Source organism: Loxodonta africana, chromosome 9 (assembly GCF_030014295.1).
Source record: "Loxodonta africana isolate mLoxAfr1 chromosome 9, mLoxAfr1.hap2, whole genome shotgun sequence".
NCBI lineage: Eukaryota > Metazoa > Chordata > Mammalia > Proboscidea > Elephantidae > Loxodonta > Loxodonta africana.
This window is the reverse complement of record NC_087350.1, coordinates 96,185,817-96,206,463: the sequence shown is the minus strand read 5'-3', so window position 1 is coordinate 96,206,463 and position 20,647 is coordinate 96,185,817. Positions and strand designations below refer to the sequence as shown.

At 38.1% G+C, this 20,647-nt stretch overlaps 1 protein-coding gene across 13 annotated transcripts in view; it reads left to right on the top strand.

Moving 5' to 3' along the window:
• The window catches only part of FOCAD (focadhesin), a 324,750-nt gene that overhangs the window by 267,784 nt on the left and 36,319 nt on the right, over window positions 1–20,647 (top strand). For 12 of the 13 annotated variants that reach the window (XR_010322852.1, XM_064290441.1, XM_064290437.1 and 9 more), the window contains 3 exons: window positions 14,158–14,286; window positions 16,084–16,199; window positions 19,955–20,215. Coding sequence is in view for 12 of the 13 variants with exons in the window: in XM_064290441.1 (XP_064146511.1) it covers window positions 14,158–14,286; window positions 16,084–16,199; window positions 19,955–20,215 (506 nt within the window). In the remaining variant the exon portion in view is untranslated. The remainder of the gene's footprint in view (window positions 1–14,157; window positions 14,287–16,083; window positions 16,200–19,954; window positions 20,216–20,647) is intronic. The other variant, XM_064290443.1, reaches the window with a different exon arrangement.

The window sequence follows — 20,647 nt, the reverse complement described above, 5'->3', positions numbered from 1 at the left end:
TGTGTCATAACAGAGATGTTTTCATTAGTAAGAAATTAAATTCTTACTAAATGAACATCTAAAATTTTCATGGCCAAAACAAAGCTAGGAATGTATTTTTGCTGTATTTTTTGTCAGTTTGCTCACTAATGTGTCATAAAAATGTTAAGTGATGATAATGTGAGATATTTCCTTGAGAAAGAAGATAAAAATTCTCACCATCAAATAGATTGTTTTTCTTTTCTAGTAAATAAAATTTAGTTGTTTTGGCTCCCAGATCATTATTTGCTTGGCATAAATTAATTTTCTCTAAATCTGATGGGAAATTCTTGGTTAAAGGTGACATTTTTATAATTATGCCATCATGGCATAACAGGAAATGTTCTCCTCTAAGACTGAAAAATCAGGTGGAACTGGTGATGTTATGTGTGTAGTATTGCTGGAAGATCTTTTAAAGCAGATAAATGAAATATTTTAAATGCCATATTATCAATCAGATTTTTGGTATTTTCAGGTTGTGGGAGAGGGCTGCCTTCTTGTCAGGTTTGCTGACTAGATTCAGAGAAAAATCTATTCAGCCTTACACATTACTAATGATGACCCCAGAGGAGTGGGGGCCGTGGGAGGCTGACCTCGGCCTCGGAAGCCCATTTACAAAAACAAAACCAGACCCTGCTCTATGGGGCTAAATGGGATGGCCAAATGCGGAGGTGTGCATGCAAACGAGGGTTTTCTTCTTCAATATGCCCAGCTCATTTGAATTTTAATAACTCCTCTCTGAAGCAGCTTTTGAGTTTAAATGTCTGGATGTCACTCACCACAGCCCAGTGAGGCTGCTGATAGGAAGGATGACAATTTTGGTGAGCTCTTTTGAGGAAGAAATGGTTTTTGAGAATAAAAATCATGCCTGGCAGAGGCAGAAGAGAGGAAGCTATAGAGATGGCATGGCTTCATTGCCTGTGTCTACTAATTTTAATAACTCACAAGAGGAAAAAAAATGCTGTGGAGTATCCATGATCCACACTTATGCCAGGATGAGATTGGGCACCTCGATCTTATTTTTAGCTAATCAAATGTGAAGTAGTTAATATGTTAATCTGTTTCCTAATGATTAGGGCTTTTCTCACTTTGGATACTCTGACACTCCTGTGATAGAACATAAAAGATATTCATAGCGTCCATCCCTTCATATAGGCCTACATTTTAAAGTCATACCAAATATATTAAATTCCTTCCAGTTTTTAAAGACTTCAGTTAATGATTTTGCTATTCCATGTAACATTCTCTTTTCTCTCCTAATAGCACTGACCTTCTTATGTCAGATGTATTATGCCTGAACTTTTCTTTTTTTTTTTGTCATTTATACAATCACATCATCATTATCTATTTCTATGGGCATTCCTTGGCTATGCTAGGCCCTAAACATTTGGTTGCAATCTAATTCTTCATATCATGGGATTATTTTTTCCCTAAAGAGTCTCTATTTTTTTTTTTTTTAATTTTTATTGTGCTTAGTGAAAGTTTACAAATCAAGTCAGTCTCTCATATAAAAATTTATATACACCTTGCTATATCCTAGTTGTTCTCCCCCTAATGAGACAGCACACTCCTTCCTTCTACTCTTTCTTTTCGTGTCCATTTGGCCAGCCTCTGACCCCCTCTGCCCTCTCATCTCCCCTCCAGATAGGAGCTGCCCACATAGTCTCATGTGTCTACTTAATCCAAGAAGCTCATTCTTCACCAGTATCATTTTTTATCCCACAGTCCTGTCCAATCCCTGTCTGAAGAGTTGGCTTTGGGAATGGTTCCTGTCTTGGGCTAACAGAAGGTCTGGGGACCGTGACCTCCGGGGTCCTTCTAGTCTCAGTCAGACGATTAAGTCTGGCCTTTTTATGAGAATTTGGGGTCTGCATCCCACTGCTCTCCTGCTCCCTCAGGGGTTCTCTGTTGTGTTCCCTATCAGGGCAGTCATCAGTGATAGCCAGGTACCATCTAGTTCTTCAGGTCTCAAGCTGATGTAGTCTCTGGTTTTTGTGGCCCTTTCTGTCTCTTGGGCTCATAATTACCTTTGGTGTTCTTCATTCTCCTTTGCTCCAAGTGGATTGAGACCAATTGATGTATCTTAGATGGCCTCTTGCTAGTGTTTAAGACCCCAGACGCCAAGAGCCTCTAATTTTTGACTCTTTTATTTTTATTTCTTTTCTACTTATTTTTTTATTTTTTTCAATTTCTGCTCTTTATGTTTTCTCAACCTCTTATCATTTTCAGATTTAACTAAGTTTTCATTTACTTCTTTTTAAAAGCATATTAAAAGTAATAATTTATTTTCTGGTGCTAAAATAGGTATTATTATTTTTTTATATAATAGGATTATTTTTGTTATTCTGTTGCTGGGGAATGGGACTAACACTTTCTAAGCTCGTATTTTTCTGTTAGGCTTTAAAGTGCACAGTAAGAAATATTATGTGAGGAAAGGGTATTTAAATCCATGTAATAGAATCATTATTGCCTTCTTGATATGAATTCATTGGTCAGTGATCTGTGTAAGTACTGGCCTTGTGCATAAAATATAGGTAGGTATATTTTCAATTAGTCACTTTTGTTCTATTAGCATAAGATATAATTGTTGAGAATGTAGACTACCCTAAGGAACAGAATAGTGAACTCGGAGTGTAGAGTAAGTAATATATGAGAAAGTCGTCCTCTTTTCTGATGAAATTATAGAGTTGGTTGCCAAGACTATGTATTACTTTTAAATATTTTAACTTAAAAAATTATTATTAGGAATGAATATGTGTGTGTAACGCTCAGTCCACAGATGGCATAAAGGGGAAAGCAAGGATCCCCTATAACCTCACCACTTGGAGATAGCCACTATAGATGCTTTAATGTATGTCCTTCTAGATGTGTGTGTCTTATATTGTATCATGAAATGTCTATTATTTTGTTGTCTGGTTTTTAAAAGTTAACAGCTTCCCATGTAAATGGAATATAGCTTATGTAATCACCACCTTCCTCCCCCAAAAGGAGGTTTGTGAGAAAGTCTGAGAAAGAATCCTATTTGCATCACTTTCTGGACACTTGTCAGGATATGTTTTGGGGTGTTTGATATCTAGTTTTAGTTCTAAACATCATGAAAATATTTGAAAGAGAAAAAGTCACTAAGTATCCTATGACTTTCTAACAGCTATTACCACTTTCATTACTTTTTGGTTCCTCTGATGCACACACAATTTTTGCATATTTACAAGTACACATGTATGTTGTATTTTTTAATTAAAAAAAAAACAAAACCAAACGCAGTGCCGTTGAGTCAATTCCAACTCATAGTGATCCTATAGGACAGAGTAGAACTGCCCCATAGAGTTTCTGAGGAGCACCTGGTGGATTCAAACTGCCGACCCTTTGGTTAGCAGCCGTAGCACTTAACCACTATGCCACCAGGGATGGCTATAAAATATTCCATCAAGTTGATGAATCATAATTAGCTTAACCATGTCCCTATTGGTCATTTTTTAAATTTCCTTTATAGTTAACATCTTTATGCATGTAGCCTTCTCTCTTCTGCATAGAGCTTTCCTTAGGATAAGTTCTCAGCAGTATATTAGTGGGCAAGAGTCTGAGGACTTTTGCTGACTATAGGGATGACATGACTTCATTGCTCTCCGAAAGGATTGTACCCGCTTTCAGTACCTCAGCCCTATGTGAATATGCAAAGCAGTAGAGCATAGAGGTTAAAAGCACGGGAATCAGACTGCCTGGGTTCATATCTCAGTTCCATCAGGCAAGCTGCTTAAGCCTTCAAGCCTCAGTTGCCTGTGTAAAGTGGAAGAAATAATTGAATCTTCTTTACAGAGTTCTTAGAAGGATTATAAGTCACTTTATATAAACTTGATGGCAGTGGGTTTGGTTAGGATTTTAGTTATTTTATAGAATATCCTTCAACTTGGGTTTGCCTGTTGTTCTTCGTGTTAGAGTTGTCAGGTTATTCATTTTTGTTAGGAATATCACAGAAATGGCGTTATGCTCTTAGAAAACAAATAAAGCAGACACCCCTTCTAGTTACAATGTATTTTAAAGCAAACTAACACCTAGATAAGCAAATGGCAACAATAAAAACCAGTCAGATATAAAACGATACCTTAAGACTGCTTTAATTTATATTCATCACCAGAAGAAATGAACATTTTTACGTGTATTTACCGTTTGAAAGGTTTTTTATTTTTTTAATTTTGGACTTTTTTTTTTTTTTTTTTAGTCTTCACCTTTTTAAAACTTTTTATTTTGAACTAGTTTCAAACTTACAGAAGTTACAAAACAGTTACAGAATTCATATATGCCATTCACCCTGAGACCTTATTTATGTTTCACTAACTATCCCAATAATGTCTTTAATAGAAAAAAGGATCTAATCAAGAATCTCGTACTGTACTTAGTTTTCATGTCTTTTTAGCTTCCTTCAATCTGGAACAGTTCCTCAGTCCTTCTGTGACTTTCATGATAACATTAAAAAAAAATATATTAGAAGCTAGTTATTTTATAAGGAGCCCTGGTAGCGCAGTGGTTAAAGGGATGGACTGCTAACTGAAAGGTTGGTGATTTGAAACCACCAGCAGCTCCATGAGAGAAAGATGTGGCAGTCTGCTTCCATAGAGATTTATAGCCTTGTAAATCCTATGGGGTCGCTATAAAGTCAGAATTGATTCCAAGGCAGTGGAGTCTTTGAGTATTTCCTTACTTTGTGTCACAAGATGTTCTAGGTTTATCTTGTATTATCCTCAGCCCTGTAATTAACCAGGTAGCCCATGTTCCTTTTAGTAAAGAATGGTATTTAGAAGCTTGGATCTGAGTGTAAAGTGTCTTGTTGCTACTGGAGTAGTTGCTCCTAAACCCATTGCCGCTGAGTCCATTCCAACTCACAGCAACCCAGTAGGACAGAGTAGAACTGCCCCACAGAATTTCCATGGCCATAAATCTTTACGAAAGCAGACTGCCACATCTTTCTCCCTTGGAGCAGCTGGTGGGTTTGAACCAATGACCTTTTGGTTAGAAGCTGAATGCTTTAACCACTGCACAACCAGGGCTTCTATATTTTTTTTATAGTACTCTGCATTAGTGTAATTACTTACAGTTCTTTGTTTAAAGCCTGTCTTTCGCTTTAGACTGTATTTCCTCAAGGGCAGGAACAACATCTGTATTTCTTACCACTTTATCATAAATCCTTAGAACAGGCTACCTGGCTTGTTAATAGTCTTCAAATTTATATTGACGTATACCTTTAAGTATATATAGTGACTGGATAATACTAAACAAAGTTGCCTCTAAACAATGCTGAAGATGGAGAAAGTAATGTCCACACTACACAAGCCGGGTGCTGGTGACAGGGAATATACACACCGCCAGCTGTTGACCTCTTGTTGCCAGACTTTTGCTATAGGGGTTACACATTTGCATTGTGGCATTGAGATCTGATACTTCATGTAGCCAAACTATGTGTGATAATGGGTCCTGTTGTAATGCATTATGTTAAAATATACCATTTATATCAGGGTTCTTTGAATCTGTCAGCTGGATGAGAGATTTAAAGCAACTTTGTATCCAGATTTTAAAACATCTGGATCTTTTTAACGAGTAGTGTTAGACCTTCTTAGTTCCAAATCCATTGTCTATAAAGCACTCTCGTATTTCTTCTTATCTAGGGCACTTGTTTGAAAGACAAAGCATTGTAATAAGGGAGCTGATCCTTCTGCTTGTTTAGGTTGGGATTCTTTAGTTCCATGTTAAAGATCTCTGGGGAGGGACCATGTGATTCTTTTCTCCTTGAAACTTTGGAATTCCTTCTCTTCCCCATATTGTTGTTAGGTGCCATTGAGTCGATTCCGGCTCATAGCGACCCTATGTACAACAGAATGAAACAGTGCCCCGTCTTGTGCCATCCTTACAATTGTTGCTATGTTTGAGCCTATTGTTGCAGCCACTGTGTCAGTCCATCTCATTGAGGGTCTTCCTCTTTTTCGTGACCCTCTGCTTTACCAAGCATGATGTCCTTCTCCAGGGACTGATACCTCGTAATAACATGTCCAAAGTACATAAGATGAAGTCTCACCATCCTTGCTTCTAAGGAGCATTCTGGCTGTACTTCTTCCAAGACAGATTTGTTCATTCTTCTGGTAGTCCATGATATATTCAGTATTCTTCACCAACACTGTAATTCAAATGCATTAATTCTTCAGGCTTCCTTATTCATTTTCCAGCTTTCACGTGCATATTAGGCAATTGAAAAATACCATGGCTTGGGTCAGGTGCACCTCAGTCCTCAAAGTGACATCTTTCCTTTTTAACACTTTAAAGAACTCTTGTAGCAGATTTGCCTAATGCAGTATGTCATTCAATTTCTTGACTTCTGCTTCCATGGGTGTTGATTGTGGATCCAATTAAAATGAAATCCTTCACAACTTCAATATTTTCTCCATTTATCATGATGTTGCTTGTTGGTCCAGTTGTGAGGATTTTTGTTTTCTTTATGTTGAGGTATAATCCACACTGAAGGCTGTAATCTTTGGTCTTCATCAGTAAGTGCTTCAAGTCCTCTTCACTTTCAGCAAGCAACGTTGTGTTACCAGCTTACTACAGGTTATTAACGTGTCTTCCACCAAACCCGATGCCGCATTCTTCAGATGGTCCAGCTTCTCACATTACTTGCTCAGCATACAGATTGAATAAGTGTAGTGAAAGGATACAACCCAGGTGCATACCTTTCCTGATTTTAAACCTCTCAGTATCCCCTTGTTCTGTTTGAATGACTGCCTCTTGGTCTATGTAAAGGTTCTTCATGAACACAATTAAGTGTTCTAGAATTTCCATTCTTCACAATGTTATCCATAATTCGTTGTGATCTACACAGTCAAATGCCATTGCATAGTCAATAAAACACAGGTAAGCATCTTTCTGGTATTCTCTGGTCTTCTCTTCCCATACGTCCTACCAAAATGCATGGAACAACCAAATTGTTTCTCCATTCCTAACAGTTACTATATAGTTCCTTTCATTCTGCTTAGTGTCAGAACTAGCTCTCTGCAAATACAGTGAAAAATGTGATTCTAGTCATGCTGATTCTCTGCCCTTTTAAATGTGGAAGATTTATTGCCTTATAGCACTTAAAGATGGTTTTCAACCCTCTCCTCCATTTTACAAGTACCCCTTGTTTCTGACACATGATTTTATATCAGGTCAATTCTGGAGTATATAGAAGCAACATCTGAAGAGTATAAAAAAGAAGAGTATAGTAAAGTACAATCATTGACGAACGTTCCTTTGTCCTGCCAAAGGAGAGCTCATGTCTAGGCAATAAAACATCTGGAAAGTCATATTTCATTCTAGGACATAGAGTGAAGGGTAAGTTGAATGCCTTTCCTGATTCCCTAGATCCTCTAGAAAATGCAAGTTTTCTGGCGTATTTCAGAAAGACCTGGAATAAAATTTTATGTAAGACACTTTGATCTAAGAAAGTTTTTTAAAATAAAAATCTGCTCACTTTTGTTCTGTTGAAGTGATGTACGTCTTGTATACAATCTACTTGGTCGTGGTGTATAATCTTTTTTTTAACATACTGTTGGCTTTGGTTTGCTAGTATTTTATTGAGGATTTTTATACCTATACTCATAAGGGATATTTTTCTTATGGTGTCTCTGTCTTGCTTTGTTATCAGGGTGATGCTGGCTTTATAGAATGAGTTAGGAAGTATACTCTCCTCTTCCTTTTTTTTTGTGGGGGGCAGATTTTGACAAGGATTGGATTTAGCTTTTCTTTAAATGTTTGGTAGAAAACTCAGCAGTGAAGCCATCTGGTCCTGAACTTTTCTTTGTTGGGAGGTTCTTGATTACAGTTCAACCTCTGTACTTGTTATAGGTCTGTTCAACGTTTCTATTTCTTCTTTAGTCAGTTTAAGTAATCGATGTATTTCTAGGAATTTGCCCACTTCATGTAGATTCTCTAGTTTCTTGGTATATGATTGATAGTCTTCTCTTTTAATTTGTTTTATTCCTGTAAGGTCAGTAGTAATATCTCCACTTTCATTTCTGATTTTAGTTATTCCCATCTTCCTTTTTTTTTCCTTAGTCTAGCTAAAGGCTTTCAATTTTGTTGATCTTTTTAAAGAGCCAACTTTTGTTCTCATTGATTCTCTCTATTGTTTTTCTTATCTCTATTTCATTTACTTTTGCTCTATTCTTTATTATTTTCTTCCCTCTGCTATCTTTGGTTTAGCTTTCTCTTCTTTTTCTAGTTACGTGAGATGTAAAATTAGGCTATTGATTTGACATCTCTTTTTTAACATAGGTACATACAGTTATAAATTTCCCTCTGAGCACTGCTTTTGCTGTATGGCGTAAATTTTTGTATGTTGTGTTTTGTTTTGTTTTTTTTCCCATTCCTCTCAAAGTATTTTTGATTTTCCTTATGATTTCTTCTTTGACTATTTTAGCTGTTTGATCATATTTAAGACAGTTGATCTAAAATCTTTGTCTAGTAATCCCAATATCTGTGCTTCCTCAAGGGCAGTTTCTGTTAGTTTCTTTGATTACTTCATATTTTTGTTGTTGTTGAAATCTGGATGTCTGTAATATTACAAAGTGGTAACGCTGAAAATCAGCTGCTTCTCTATCCTTAAGGGGGAGTTTTTTTGTCACTTGCTATGGGTTGTAGCTGTTTGTTTAGTGACTTTTTTTTTTTTTAACTACCTTTATAAAGTCTATATTCTTTGTCATGTGTGGTCTCTAACATCTTATTCATTTAGCTTGTGTTCAGCTAGTGTTTCCACAGAGATTTTCTTGAATGCCAGAAGCCTAAAAAAGAGAGAGAGAACAAAAGACTGCCTCCACTTCCACTTTTTCTTTTTTCACCTTCTGCTGATTCTGCAACTTTTTCTACCTCTGCTTCTCCTTTCTCTGGAGTTGTTTTTCCTTTTGCTGGCTCTGCCTCTGCTTCTGCTTCCCCCTTTTTTCAGCTTTTGCTGGTTCTGCAGCATTTTCTACTGATTCTTCCCCCCTTTTGTTGACTCTGTCTTTGCTTCTGCTTCCTCTTCCTTCAGTTTCTGCTGATTCTGGCTCTGCTTCTCCTTTTTCTTTTTTTAATGCTTCTCCTTTTCGGTATATCTTTTTCTTTTTCTGTCTCTGCCTCTGCTCCCCACTTTTACAGTTTCTGCTCTGATTGGTCTGCTTTTTTCTGCTGATGTTGGCAGTGCTTCTCCTTTTTTCTATGTTTCTCCTTTTCTGCATCTGCTTTTACTTCATCTGACTCTGCCACTGCTTCCCCTTTTTTCAGCTTCTGCTAATTTTTTTGCTTTTTTCTGCTGATTTTGCCTGTGCTTCTCCTTTTTTATCCTTCTTTTTAGCAGCTGTTTTTCCTTTTGCCAGCTCTGCCTCTGCTTCCCCTTTCTTTAGTTTCTGCTGATTTTTCTGTATTTTCTGATGATTTTTGCCTCTACCCTTTTTTTTTTTTTTAATGCTTCTCCGTTTTTGCAGCTCTTTTTCAGACTCTGCCTCTCCTTCCCTTTCCCCCTTTTATAGTTTCTGCTGACTAATCTGCTTTTCTGCTGATTCTGGTTCTACTTCTAGATTTTTTTCTTTGCTTCTCCTTTTCTGCAGCTACTTTTCCTTTATCTGACTCAACCTCTCCTTTTTAGTTTTAGTTTCTGCTGGTTCTTCCGCTTTTTCTGCAGACTTTGCCTGTGCGTCTCCTTTTTTTTAATGTTTCACTTTTTTACAGCTGTTTTTCATCTTCTGACTTTGCTTCCCTTTGTTTTTGTTTCTGCTGATTTTTCTGCTTTTTCTGATGATTTTTACCTTGGCCTTTCCTTTTTTTTTTAATACCTCTCCTTTTTGCAGCTCTTTATTTCCTGACTTGCGCTCTCCTTCCCCCTTTTTCAGTTTTTGCTGATTTTTCTGTCTTGTTTTTGTTTTCCTGCTGACCTGACTCTGCTTCTTTTTTTATTTTATTTTTTGCTTCTCCTTTTCTGCAGATGTTTTTCCTTTATCTGACTCAGCTAGCCTTTGCTTCCCTGCTTCCCCCTTTTTTACTTTCTGCTGATTCTTCTGGTTTTTTTTTTGAAGTTTGGCCTGTACTTCTCCTTTTCTTATGCTTCTCCTATATTGTAGCTGTTTTTCCTCTTCTGACTCTGCCTCTGCTTCCTTTTTTTCAGTTTCTGCTGATTCTTTTTTTCTGCTGGTTTTTATATATGCTTCTCCTTTTTTTGCGACTGTTTTCTCTTTTCTGGCTCTGGCTCTGCTTCTCCTTTTTCTTGTGCTTCTCCTTTTTGTGCAGCTGTTTTTCCTCTTCTAACTCTGACTCTGCCTCTGCTTCCCCTTTTTTTCAGTTTCTGCTGATTCTTCTGGGGTTTTTTTTCTGCTGATTTTCCTGTGCTTCTCCTTTTTTGTAGCTGTTTTTCCATTTCTGACTCTGCTTCTCCTTTTTCTTGTGCTTCTCCTTTTTTTGAAGCTGTTTTTCCTCTTCTAACTCTGACTCTGCCTCTGCTTCCCCTTTTTTTCAGTTTCTGCTGATTCTTCTGGGGTTTTTTCTTGCTAATTTTGCCTGTGCTTCTCCTTTTTTTAATGCTTCTCTTTTTTTGCAGCTGTGTTTCCATTTCTGACTCTGACTCTGCTTCCTTCTTTTTTCAGTTTCTGCTGATTCTTTTTTCTGCTGGTTTTGCCTATGCTTCTCCTTTTTAGATATTTCTCCTTTTTACAGTTCTTTTTCATTTTCTAACTCTGACTCTGCTGCTGCTTCCCCTTTTTTTCAGTTTCTGCTGATTCTTCTGGGTTTTTTTTTCTGCTGATTTTCCTGTGCTTCTCCTTTTTTGTAGCTGTTTTTCCATTTTTGACTCTGCTTCTCCTTTTTCTTACACTTCTCCTTTTTTTTGCAGCTGTTTTTTCCTCTTCTAACTCTGACTCTGCCTCTGCTTCCCCTTTTTTTCAGTTTCTGCTGATTCTTCTGGGTTTTTTTTCTGCTGATTTTCCTGTGCTTCTCCTTTTTTGTAGCTGTTTTTCCATTTCTGACTCTGCTTCTCCTTTTTCTTCTGCTTCTCCTTTTTTTGAAGCTGTTTTTCCTCTTCTAACTCTGACTCTGACTCTGCTTCCCCTTTTTTTCAGTTTCTGCTGATTCTTCTGGGGTTTTTTCTTGCTGATTTTGCCTGTGCTTCTCCTTTTTTTTAATGCTTCTCTTTTTTGCAGCTGTGTTTCCATTTCTGACTCTGCCTCTGCTTCCATTTCTGACTCTGCCTCTGCTTCCTTCTTTTTTCAGTTTCTGCTGATTCTTTTTTCTGCTGGTTTTGCCTATGCTTCTCCTTTTTAGATGCTTCTCCTTTTTACAGTTCTTTTTCGTTTTCTAACTCTGACTCTGCTGCTGCTTCCCCTTTTTTTTCAGTTTCTGCTAATTCTTCTGGGTTTTTTTTTCTGCTGATTTTCCTGTGCTTCTCCTTTTTTGTAGCTGTTTTTCCGTTTCTGACTCTGCTTCTCCTCTTTCTTATGCTTCTCCTTTTTTTGCAGCTGTTTTTTCCTCTTCTAACTCTGACTCTGCCTCTGCTTCCCTTTTTTTCAGTTTCTGCTGATTCTTTTTTTCTGCTGGTTTTGAATATGCTTCTCCTTTTTTTGCGACTGTTTTCCCTTTTCTGACTCTGGCTCTGCTTCTCCTTTTTCTTATGCTTCTCCTTTTTCTGCAGCTGTTTTTCCTCTTCTAACTCTGACTCTGCCTCTGCTTCCCCTTTTTTCAGTTTCTGCTGATTCTTCTGGATTTTTTTACTGCTAATTTTGTCTGTATTTCTCCTTTTTTTTAAATGCTTCTCTTTTTTTGCAGCTGTTTTTCCATTTCTGACTCGGCCTCTGCTTCCTTTTTTTCTCAGTTTCTGCTGAACCTTTTTTCTACTGGTTTTGACTGTGCTCCTTTTTCGATGCTTCTCCTTTTTATGGCTGTTTTTTCTTTTCTAACTCTGCCTCTGCTTCCCCTTTTTTTTCAGTTTCTGCTGATTCTTCTGGGGTTTTTTCTTGCTGATTTTGCCTGTGCTTCTCCTTTTTTTAATGCTTCTCTTTTTTTGCAGCTGTGTTTCCATTTCTGACTCTGCCTCTGCTTCCTTCTTTTTTCAGTTTCTGCTGATTCTTTTTTCTGCTGGTTTTGCCTATGCTTCTCCTTTTTAGATATTTCTCCTTTTTACAGTTCTTTTTCATTTTCTAACTCTGACTCTGCTGCTGCTTCCCCTTTTTTTCAGTTTCTGCTGATTCTTCTGGGTTTTTTTTTCTGCTGATTTTCCTGTGCTTTTCCTTTTTTGTAGCTGTTTTTCCATTTTTGACTCTGCTTCTCCTTTTTCTTACACTTCTCCTTTTTTTTGCAGCTGTTTTTTCCTCTTCTAACTCTGACTCTGCCTCTGCTTCCCCTGTTTTTCAGTTTCTGCTGATTCTTCTGGATTTTTTTTCTGCTAATTTTGTCTGTGCTTCTCCTTTTTTTTTAATGCTTCTCTTTTTTTGTAGCTGTTTTTCCATTTCTGACTCGGCCTCTGCTTCCTTTTTTTCTCAGTTTCTGCTGAACATTCTTTTTTTTTGCTGGTTTTGACTGTGCTCCTTTTTCGATGCTTCTCCTTTTTATGGCTGTTTTTTCTTTTCTAACTCTGCCTCTGCTTCTCCTTTTTCTTATGCTTCTCCTTTTTCTGCAGCTGTTTTTCCTCTTCTAACTCTGACTCTGCCTCTGCTTCCCCTTTTTTTTCAGTTTCTGCTGATTCTTCTGGGGGGTTTTTTCTGCTGATTTTGCCTGTGCTTCTCCTTTTTTCATCATCATGAAAATCGGAATCGCCTCAGGGGCACTGGGTTTTGGGTTTGTCTCCTTTTTTATGCTTCTCCTTTTTTGCAGCTGTTTTCCCTTTTCTGCCTCTGCTTCTCCTTTTTCTTGTGCTTCTCCTTCTTTTGAAGCTGTTTTTCCTCTTCTAACTCTGACTCTGCCTCTGCTTCCCCTTTTTTTCAGTTTCTGCTGATTCTTCCGGGGTTTTTTTTCTGCTGATTTTCCTGTGCTTCTCCTTTTTTGTAGCTGTTTTTCCATTTCTGACTCTGCTTCTCCTTTTTCTTATGCTTCTCCTTTTTTTGCAGCTGTTTTTTCCTCTTCTAACTCTGACTCTGCCTCTGCTTCCCTTTTTTTCAGTTTCTGCTGATTCTTTTTTTCTGCTGGTTTTGCCTATGCTTCTCCCTTTTTTATGCTTTTCCTTTTCTGAAGCTATTTTTCCTTTTTCTGACTGTCTCTACCTCCTCCCTTTTTTCAGTTCCTGCTGATTTTGCTGCTTCGTTGTTGTTGCCTCTGCTTTTGCTTTTTCTTCTGCCTTTCCTTTTTCTGCTGATGATTTTCCTCATGCTGATTCTGCTGTTTCTTCTGCTTTCGCTTCTCCTTCTTAGTCATTTTCTCCTTTTTTATACATCATTTTTGACTTCCATGTTACTTCACTTGTATTTGGCCATTTGTGGATGCTCCAACCCACGCTGTACCTTACATTTTCAGTCATAGCTGCTCCTGTATCTCAGTTTCTTACTTCTAAATTACACCCTGCCCCACAAAAGAAAATAATATTAAAATAATGACACATATGTCACAGGTAGCTTGTTAACCTGTGGATTAGCGGTTACTGTCTTAGGTGCTCACCTCTGGATCTCAGCCATGGCAGAGGCTGAGGAACAGTAGAGGCAGCACATCACGTGGTGTAGAACACAACCATCTAGAGCCACAGGGAGTATAGGTAATCCATAGACCTTTGAAGGGAATGTACCTGACTAGTCAGTAATTGTCCTCTCTGATAGAAGTAGTTTGAGGAGTTTATGAGAGGAGGCAATAATGTTAGAGTAAGTTACTCCTTTGAGAAAACTGAATGGAAAGGCAAGAGAAAACGTGGGAGACAGCTAAACAGGAATGTGAAAAATGGAGGAGGACCATTCAGGCAAGAGGGAAAACTGGAGACAAAAAAAGGAGAGAAAAACAGAGGGTACAAGATTATATTCAAATGGGGTTGGGATTAAAAGCACAGATGGAAAGGTTAGCCACAACTAAAGGTGTGATACCAAATCCTTTGCAACTAGAAAACACAGAGAAAGTTGACATTTTCTATGTTCATGATACTATGGAGGTGTTTTATTATTATTTTCCTTTCTGTTGCAGGTCCTGAGTCTGTACCTCCTTCCCTTCTTAAAGTAGTGATGAAACCCATAGCAGCTGTTGGAGAAAGCTTTCAGTACCCTCCTGTGAACTGGGCTGCACTCCTCTCTCCACTGATGAGACTAAACTTTGGTAAATTTCAAGTGTTTTTAGGTCTTTGGGCTCTGTTTTTAGGACCTTACCTGAGTAGAAAAATAGATGCTGTGTCACATCATAATCACTAGTGACTGAATAGATCTCCGAGATCCTGAGTTTCATCTTCATGGATGGGATGGCTGGGTTACTTTCAATGAGTCTTTTTATAAATAACTGAGGGTGAATATCAGGAGATCTAAAGAAAGGCCAAATACACTCAGTCAAGACAGTACTCAACTGAGGTGTGCATATTATTAGGGTGTGTAGTATGAATCCCATAGAGCCTGGTCTGGTGATTATCAAACTACATTTCCCGGAAGTACCATATGGGATGCTGTATTCTATTGCTCTCATAACAAATTACCATAGACTTAGTGGCTTGAAACAATACAAATTTATTATCTTACAGTTCTATAGGTCAGAAGTTCAACAGAGTCTCACTGGGCTAAGATAAAAGTATAGGCAGAGCCATGTTCCTTTCTATAGACTCTTGGGGAGAATCCATTTCCTTGCCTTTTGAAGCTCCTGGAGGCTGCTCGCATTCCTTGGCTAGTAGTCCCCCTCATCCATCTTCCAAGCAAGCAATTTCAGGCTGAGGCCTTCTCCCGCTGCCATCTCTCTGGTTCTGTGCAGCCAGGAAAAGTTTTATACTTCTAAGGATTCATGTGGTTAGTGGGCCACCCAAGTAATCCAGGATAATCTCCCCATCACAAGATCCTTAAGCGTAATCACATTTGCAAAGTTACTTTTGCCAGGTAAGGTAACATATTTACAGATTTGGGGGTTAAGGATATGGACATCCTTAGGGGTCATTATCCTGCTTACCACAAATAATTTTGTGTTGTGAGGCAAACAGAATACACACCTCCATACCTCCAGTTCATTCACAGCAAATTCTTTTATACAGCATGGGGTTAGCATATGCAAATATAATTTCATGCACTTGCCCCCCACCAAAAAGAGAGAGAAGGAATATAATTTAAACAGTTTGTAAAATTGCATGTGTGTGTATGTTAGTTGTGAGCACCCTATTATTTATAGTACAGTGCTTACATATAGTATATAGAAAGATTTATACACTATAATTTATGTGCAGTTTAAGGAATAACCAAGGATAACTTTGACTATATACAGTTTTTTAATTAGCTGCTTTCATTTGAGTGTAAAACCCTATGTAAGATAGGATGTCATCATACTGCATTTCCACCGATTTCACCTGAAAAATATGTTGCAGTGCCCCTCCTTAACTTTTTGTGTATCATATTGAAAATCGTTGTGTTTTAATAAAAATCCTTAGGAAAAAAAAAAACAAGAAGAAAAGGACTGCTCGGGAAAATAACTCTACCGGTGGGAATCAGATTACTTAAAAGACTTGATCTCTAGTGAATGTGACTACATCTTGAAGTCATTCCAGACCTACAGAGATTTCTTTATCAGCTAGTTACAAGGTGAAAAGGAGGGGGAAACAGAGACAGGGAGACTTTTATGTGAAAACTTTCTCAAAAATTTTACAGTATTTGAGTGCTTGGGTTTCTCTTAATATTGTAAGAGAAATTTCACTAGCAAGTACAAGCCTCTTGCCAGCTCTAAGTTGACTTGGGACTCTGACCTTAGTGGGCACATTCTTTTGCCTCATAATTGAGAGGTCTCTTGAAATACTTTTTGGTTTATCTAAGTTCTCTTTTACCTGCAGAAGGCACACAAGCAGATACATTGTTTTGAGACATGGAAGCCTCAAAAGGGGGCAGGGAAGCAGCTATATTACAAAGACTCTTTTCTTCTCCTATCTTTCAGGTGAAGAGATACAGCAACTGTGCCTTGAAATTATGGTGACGCAGGCACAGTCATCACAGAACGCAGCTGCGCTGTTGGGCTTGTGGGTGACACCACCACTAATCCATGGGCTGAGTGTATGTGGAATTAAAGCTGTTGGGCAGCAGGAGGATATGGTTCTCTTTGGGGATGTTAACATTCATTCGTGTGTGTGTGTTCTCAAAATCAGGAGTAGACAAATGGGATTTTACAAAAACTGAGGGCTTGACAATAGCTGGAAACCCTGGTGGCATAGTGGTTAAGTGCTACGGCTGCTCACCAATAGGTCAGCAGTTCAAATCTGCCAGGTGCTCCTTGGAAACTCCATGGGGCAGTTCTACTCTGTCCTACAGGGTCACTATGAGTTGGAATCGACTCGACAGCAGTGGGCTTGGTTTTTTGGGGTTTTTTTGACAATAGCTGGCCAGCAGATTAGAAAGCACAGTGATTCAAAATCCTACCATAACCACTACCATTCAGGTTTGGCATTCTAAGGTACTGGCAAGCTTGAGCAATGTGCGAGAATTCCAAAGCGTGGAACGATGTGGTTTCTTTAGTGATCGGTCTAAATTAATCAAGACATAGGCCTTGGATATCAGCTGCTATTTTATTAATTGAGTGCTATGTGCTAACCACACTGCTTGGCCTTTATAGCCATTATGTGACTGGAAGCTCACAACAGCCTCACAGAAGGGGTTTGTAGACTGTATTTTACAAAAAAAAAAAAAAATCATCAGAGGTATTAAAGTTCCTTTCTCAGGATCATGCAGTTAGAAAGCTGGGGGCCATTTGCAACTAGGTATATTTAATTATGTGGTAGATGTAATCATTCCAATAAGTATTAAGAGAAAGGAAAACCCACATGGACTGGACTCATTCATATATATATGATCCCTCCATTTCACAGAGGAGGCAGCAAGTAAGCTGAGCCTTGAAAGTTTGATGAGATTCTGTTGGGCATCAGGTTAAAGGCACCCAGGGGTGTCAGCGGGGAAGGTGTAGGTAGATAGATTAGAACATCCATGCTAAGAAGTTTAGCTTGAGCAAAGTGCTGAAGAAGTGATTCAGCCTGGTATTTGTGATAAAGAGAGAGCCCAGCACCTTCCAGGATACTGGCCAAGGAGAGATAGGAAGAATGGGGTGAGATTGTTTAAAGATGTGAAATTAGTAAAGATGTATAATTTTGAGTACATTGCAAGCTAAGGCAGAAAACACACATTCCATGATTTCTTGGTGGTTTACCAATTGATTGTATTAAATGGTATTATCTTTGAACTTTCTCCATGATCTGGCCTGTTGTTCTTCTGTTCTAAAACCTCTTGCCATTCAGTTGACTCTAACTCATAGCAACCCTATAGGACAGAGTAGAACTGCCCCACAGGTTTTCCAAGGAGCAGCTGGTTTATTTTTCTGTTTTGGGAGTTTTTAGTTCATTAAGAATAGTCTAAAGCCTTCTTATTATTTCTTCAATGTCTTGACTTCAGTGCCTACTCCGCTGTGTTTTTGTTTTGTTTTGTCTTTTACCTTTCCCATTCTTCCTAATTCTCTTTAATGGAAGTTGGATGTTACTGAGGCCTGCATCCTGCCTGTCAGTTGTTAACAGTACCCTACCGATGTGCTCCAAGCAGCTGCCATAGAGCTGCCACTCTTTGAGCACTTGCCATGTTCCTGGTACCTGTAAACACTTATTGAGTACTTACCAAAATTAGAATTAATCTCTCAACGACTGAAAGGTAGATTTTTTTTTATAGCTTTATTGAGTTATAATTTACAAATAATAAAATAATCTATTTTAGTTTGATGAGTTTTAGTAAATGTATAGATTTTCAGCCATCATCAAGAATACTTCCCTAACCCCTAAAAGTTCCATTATGTCTATTTGTAGTTAATCCCTACTTCTAACCTCAGACCCAGGCTACCACTGTTTTCTGTCTATAATTTTGCCTTTTTAAAAGAAATTTCATATAAATTTCATTAGAAATTCTTTAGAATGGAATCATACAATAAGAAGTCTTTTGTGTCTAGCTTATTTTACTTCTTACAGTTAGATTATTTCCATTTGCCAGGTTGGTAAACTGAGGCAGAAGGAAGTTAAACAAAGTCTCCATAGCTAGTAAGTAGGAGGGCTACATCTGTCTGACTCCAAATCCCATGTCATAAGCACTATTAACTCCTTATTTTATATCAGGCATGGCTACTCTTTTGCATTTGTCCTTGGTTATAGATTTTTTAAAAATCTCTGTTAATTAACAAATTAAGTTTGTAAATAAATGTTATTATTTATATCTCCATACCTCCAGTTTATCCACAGCAACCTCTTTTATACAGCATGGGGTTAGCATATGAAAATGCCATTTCATGTACTTGCCCCCACCAAAAAAGATGGAGAGGAAGGACAATTTAAACAGTGTTGTAAAAATTGTGTGTGTGTGTGTGTGTGTGTGTGTGTGCAGGTGTGTTTACGGTGAGCACTCTTCTCTGTAGTAGAGTGCTTTCTTACATACAATATATAGAAAGACTTTAAACTGAGCTCTTCAGGAAACTCATGCAACTACATGGAGCTTTTTAGAAGTTTACTGATTTTATTGTCAGCTTTTATTTTTAAGACCATTTCTTTCAAACTTGCTGCCTTTTACTATCATGCTTATGTTTCTAAGAATTGTTGAAGTTCACTCTCTTTAAGTCTCTGGTACATAACAGAGCTATTATGCCCCTTCTTAGCTGTCATGAACTCTAAGAGGCCTTCTTTACTTCTGTATCTTCAAGTGGTTCTTTGCTAAGAAATGATTCCAACATGCCCTTTCCCCTTAACTTCTTTATGCTTCCTCAGAAAAAGAAACTAATAATAATATCAGATCCTCTTTTCAGTTGGATATATTCCAGCAATGTCTATAGGGTTATAGGACCCAATCCTAGATCCTTGGACGAGGCATTAACAGTCTAACTCTACTGAGTGCTTACTATGTCCTAGGCACTTTACATGTTTTAACTAATTTATTTACACCACAACCCATAATGGGTAAAAAAAAAAAAAAAGTAGACATTATTAATATGCCCCCATTTTTTGAAATTGAGGCACAGAGAAGTTAAGTAACTTGCCCAAGTTTCCACAGCTAGTAAATGGCACAACTAGGATCAAACTTGAGTGGTCTGGTTCCAAAGCCCAAGTTCTTACCCACTGTGCTGTGTTCTCTTAACAGCAGAGCAGTCTGAGGTGCCCGCCTAACTTCATTTGGGCAAAAGACAACTCCTGAGTTGTAAAATGTTAGGATTTCAGAATAGGTTCTGTGAAACCTGAGCCAAGGTTTAATTATTCAAACCTCTTAGAATTGGCTGCTCTTCCTTAATGGATGTAAGCTGATTGCTGACTAATAAAACCAGCAGATTATGTAAACATAGTCATTGTGAAGCTCATTTTTTTGTGGGCTAGTGTGTTTCCAATTAGTGGAGCTAATACTATCTTTCCAGCACTATTGAGCCTTTTTGCCTTCAGAGCTTTTCTTGCCAGGGAACGTGACCTTTTAAAAATGAATAGCAACTGTCATGTACTTTCAGAAGTAGCATTTATTCCCCTCACTGAAAAGATCCAAGATTTACGCTGAGTAGTTCACAGACGGATTGGCAGATACCGTATATACAGATGAGTCAGCCTGGATCAGAAGTAACTGCAGCAGCCAAAATTACACGCATTGGTGGTCCATTGGACCATGAAGCTCTGGGAAAATGAAGAAGGAAGTAACCTGAATGTTTTATCTCCCATGTAACTCTCAAACACAGTGATGCCCTGCAGGTTTTGAGCATTGCAAACCTGGACTTGCTTGTTTACATCTGACCTCTTCTGTTTTGCTTCTAGCTAAATATCAAGAAATACCTCCTGGTGTCTGTACCTCTGTGGATAAAACATGTCACTGAGGAACAGATCCTGGCTTTTGTTGAAAACTTAATGGTGGCAGTTTTTCAAGCTGCTCCCCACCTTTCAAGTACTGAGTTACGCCAGAATTTCTTACAGGGTCTAAGCCAGGCCATGAAACTGCCCAGCCCTACCCACCACCTCTGGAGTCTGCTCTGTGATGCTGTTGGGAAAATTTTTGACCTTCTGCCAAATAAGATTCGGGTGAGGAACAAAAATATTTACATTCCTGACAATTTATGTTTGGGATTTTTTAAAGCTTTTTTGGCAAAGCAGGGAGGTGTATGTTTTAAGAATGTGGGTGGGAAGGCCAGGAAGAAACAACGACATTTTTCGCTAGGAGTGCGTTTGCTTCCAAGACCTAAATTGAGGTTGCACATTTAAAACCAAAGTTTTGGGCAAGCTCAGGAGCAGGTTAACCAGTGCCACACCAGGAAATTTGCTGTCAGGCTGTTTTACCAAATGCCTATGGAAAAGGAACAACTTGAGAAACCCTTTCACTTTACACCTGGAGAATCCTTGGGCATATATTCCAATACATTATATATACAAAGTGATTAAATACTAGCCCTTTCCCTTCCCCAACAGACCTCTGAGTCATGGTTTTACAAAGAGGTTTCAAATCTATTTGTAATG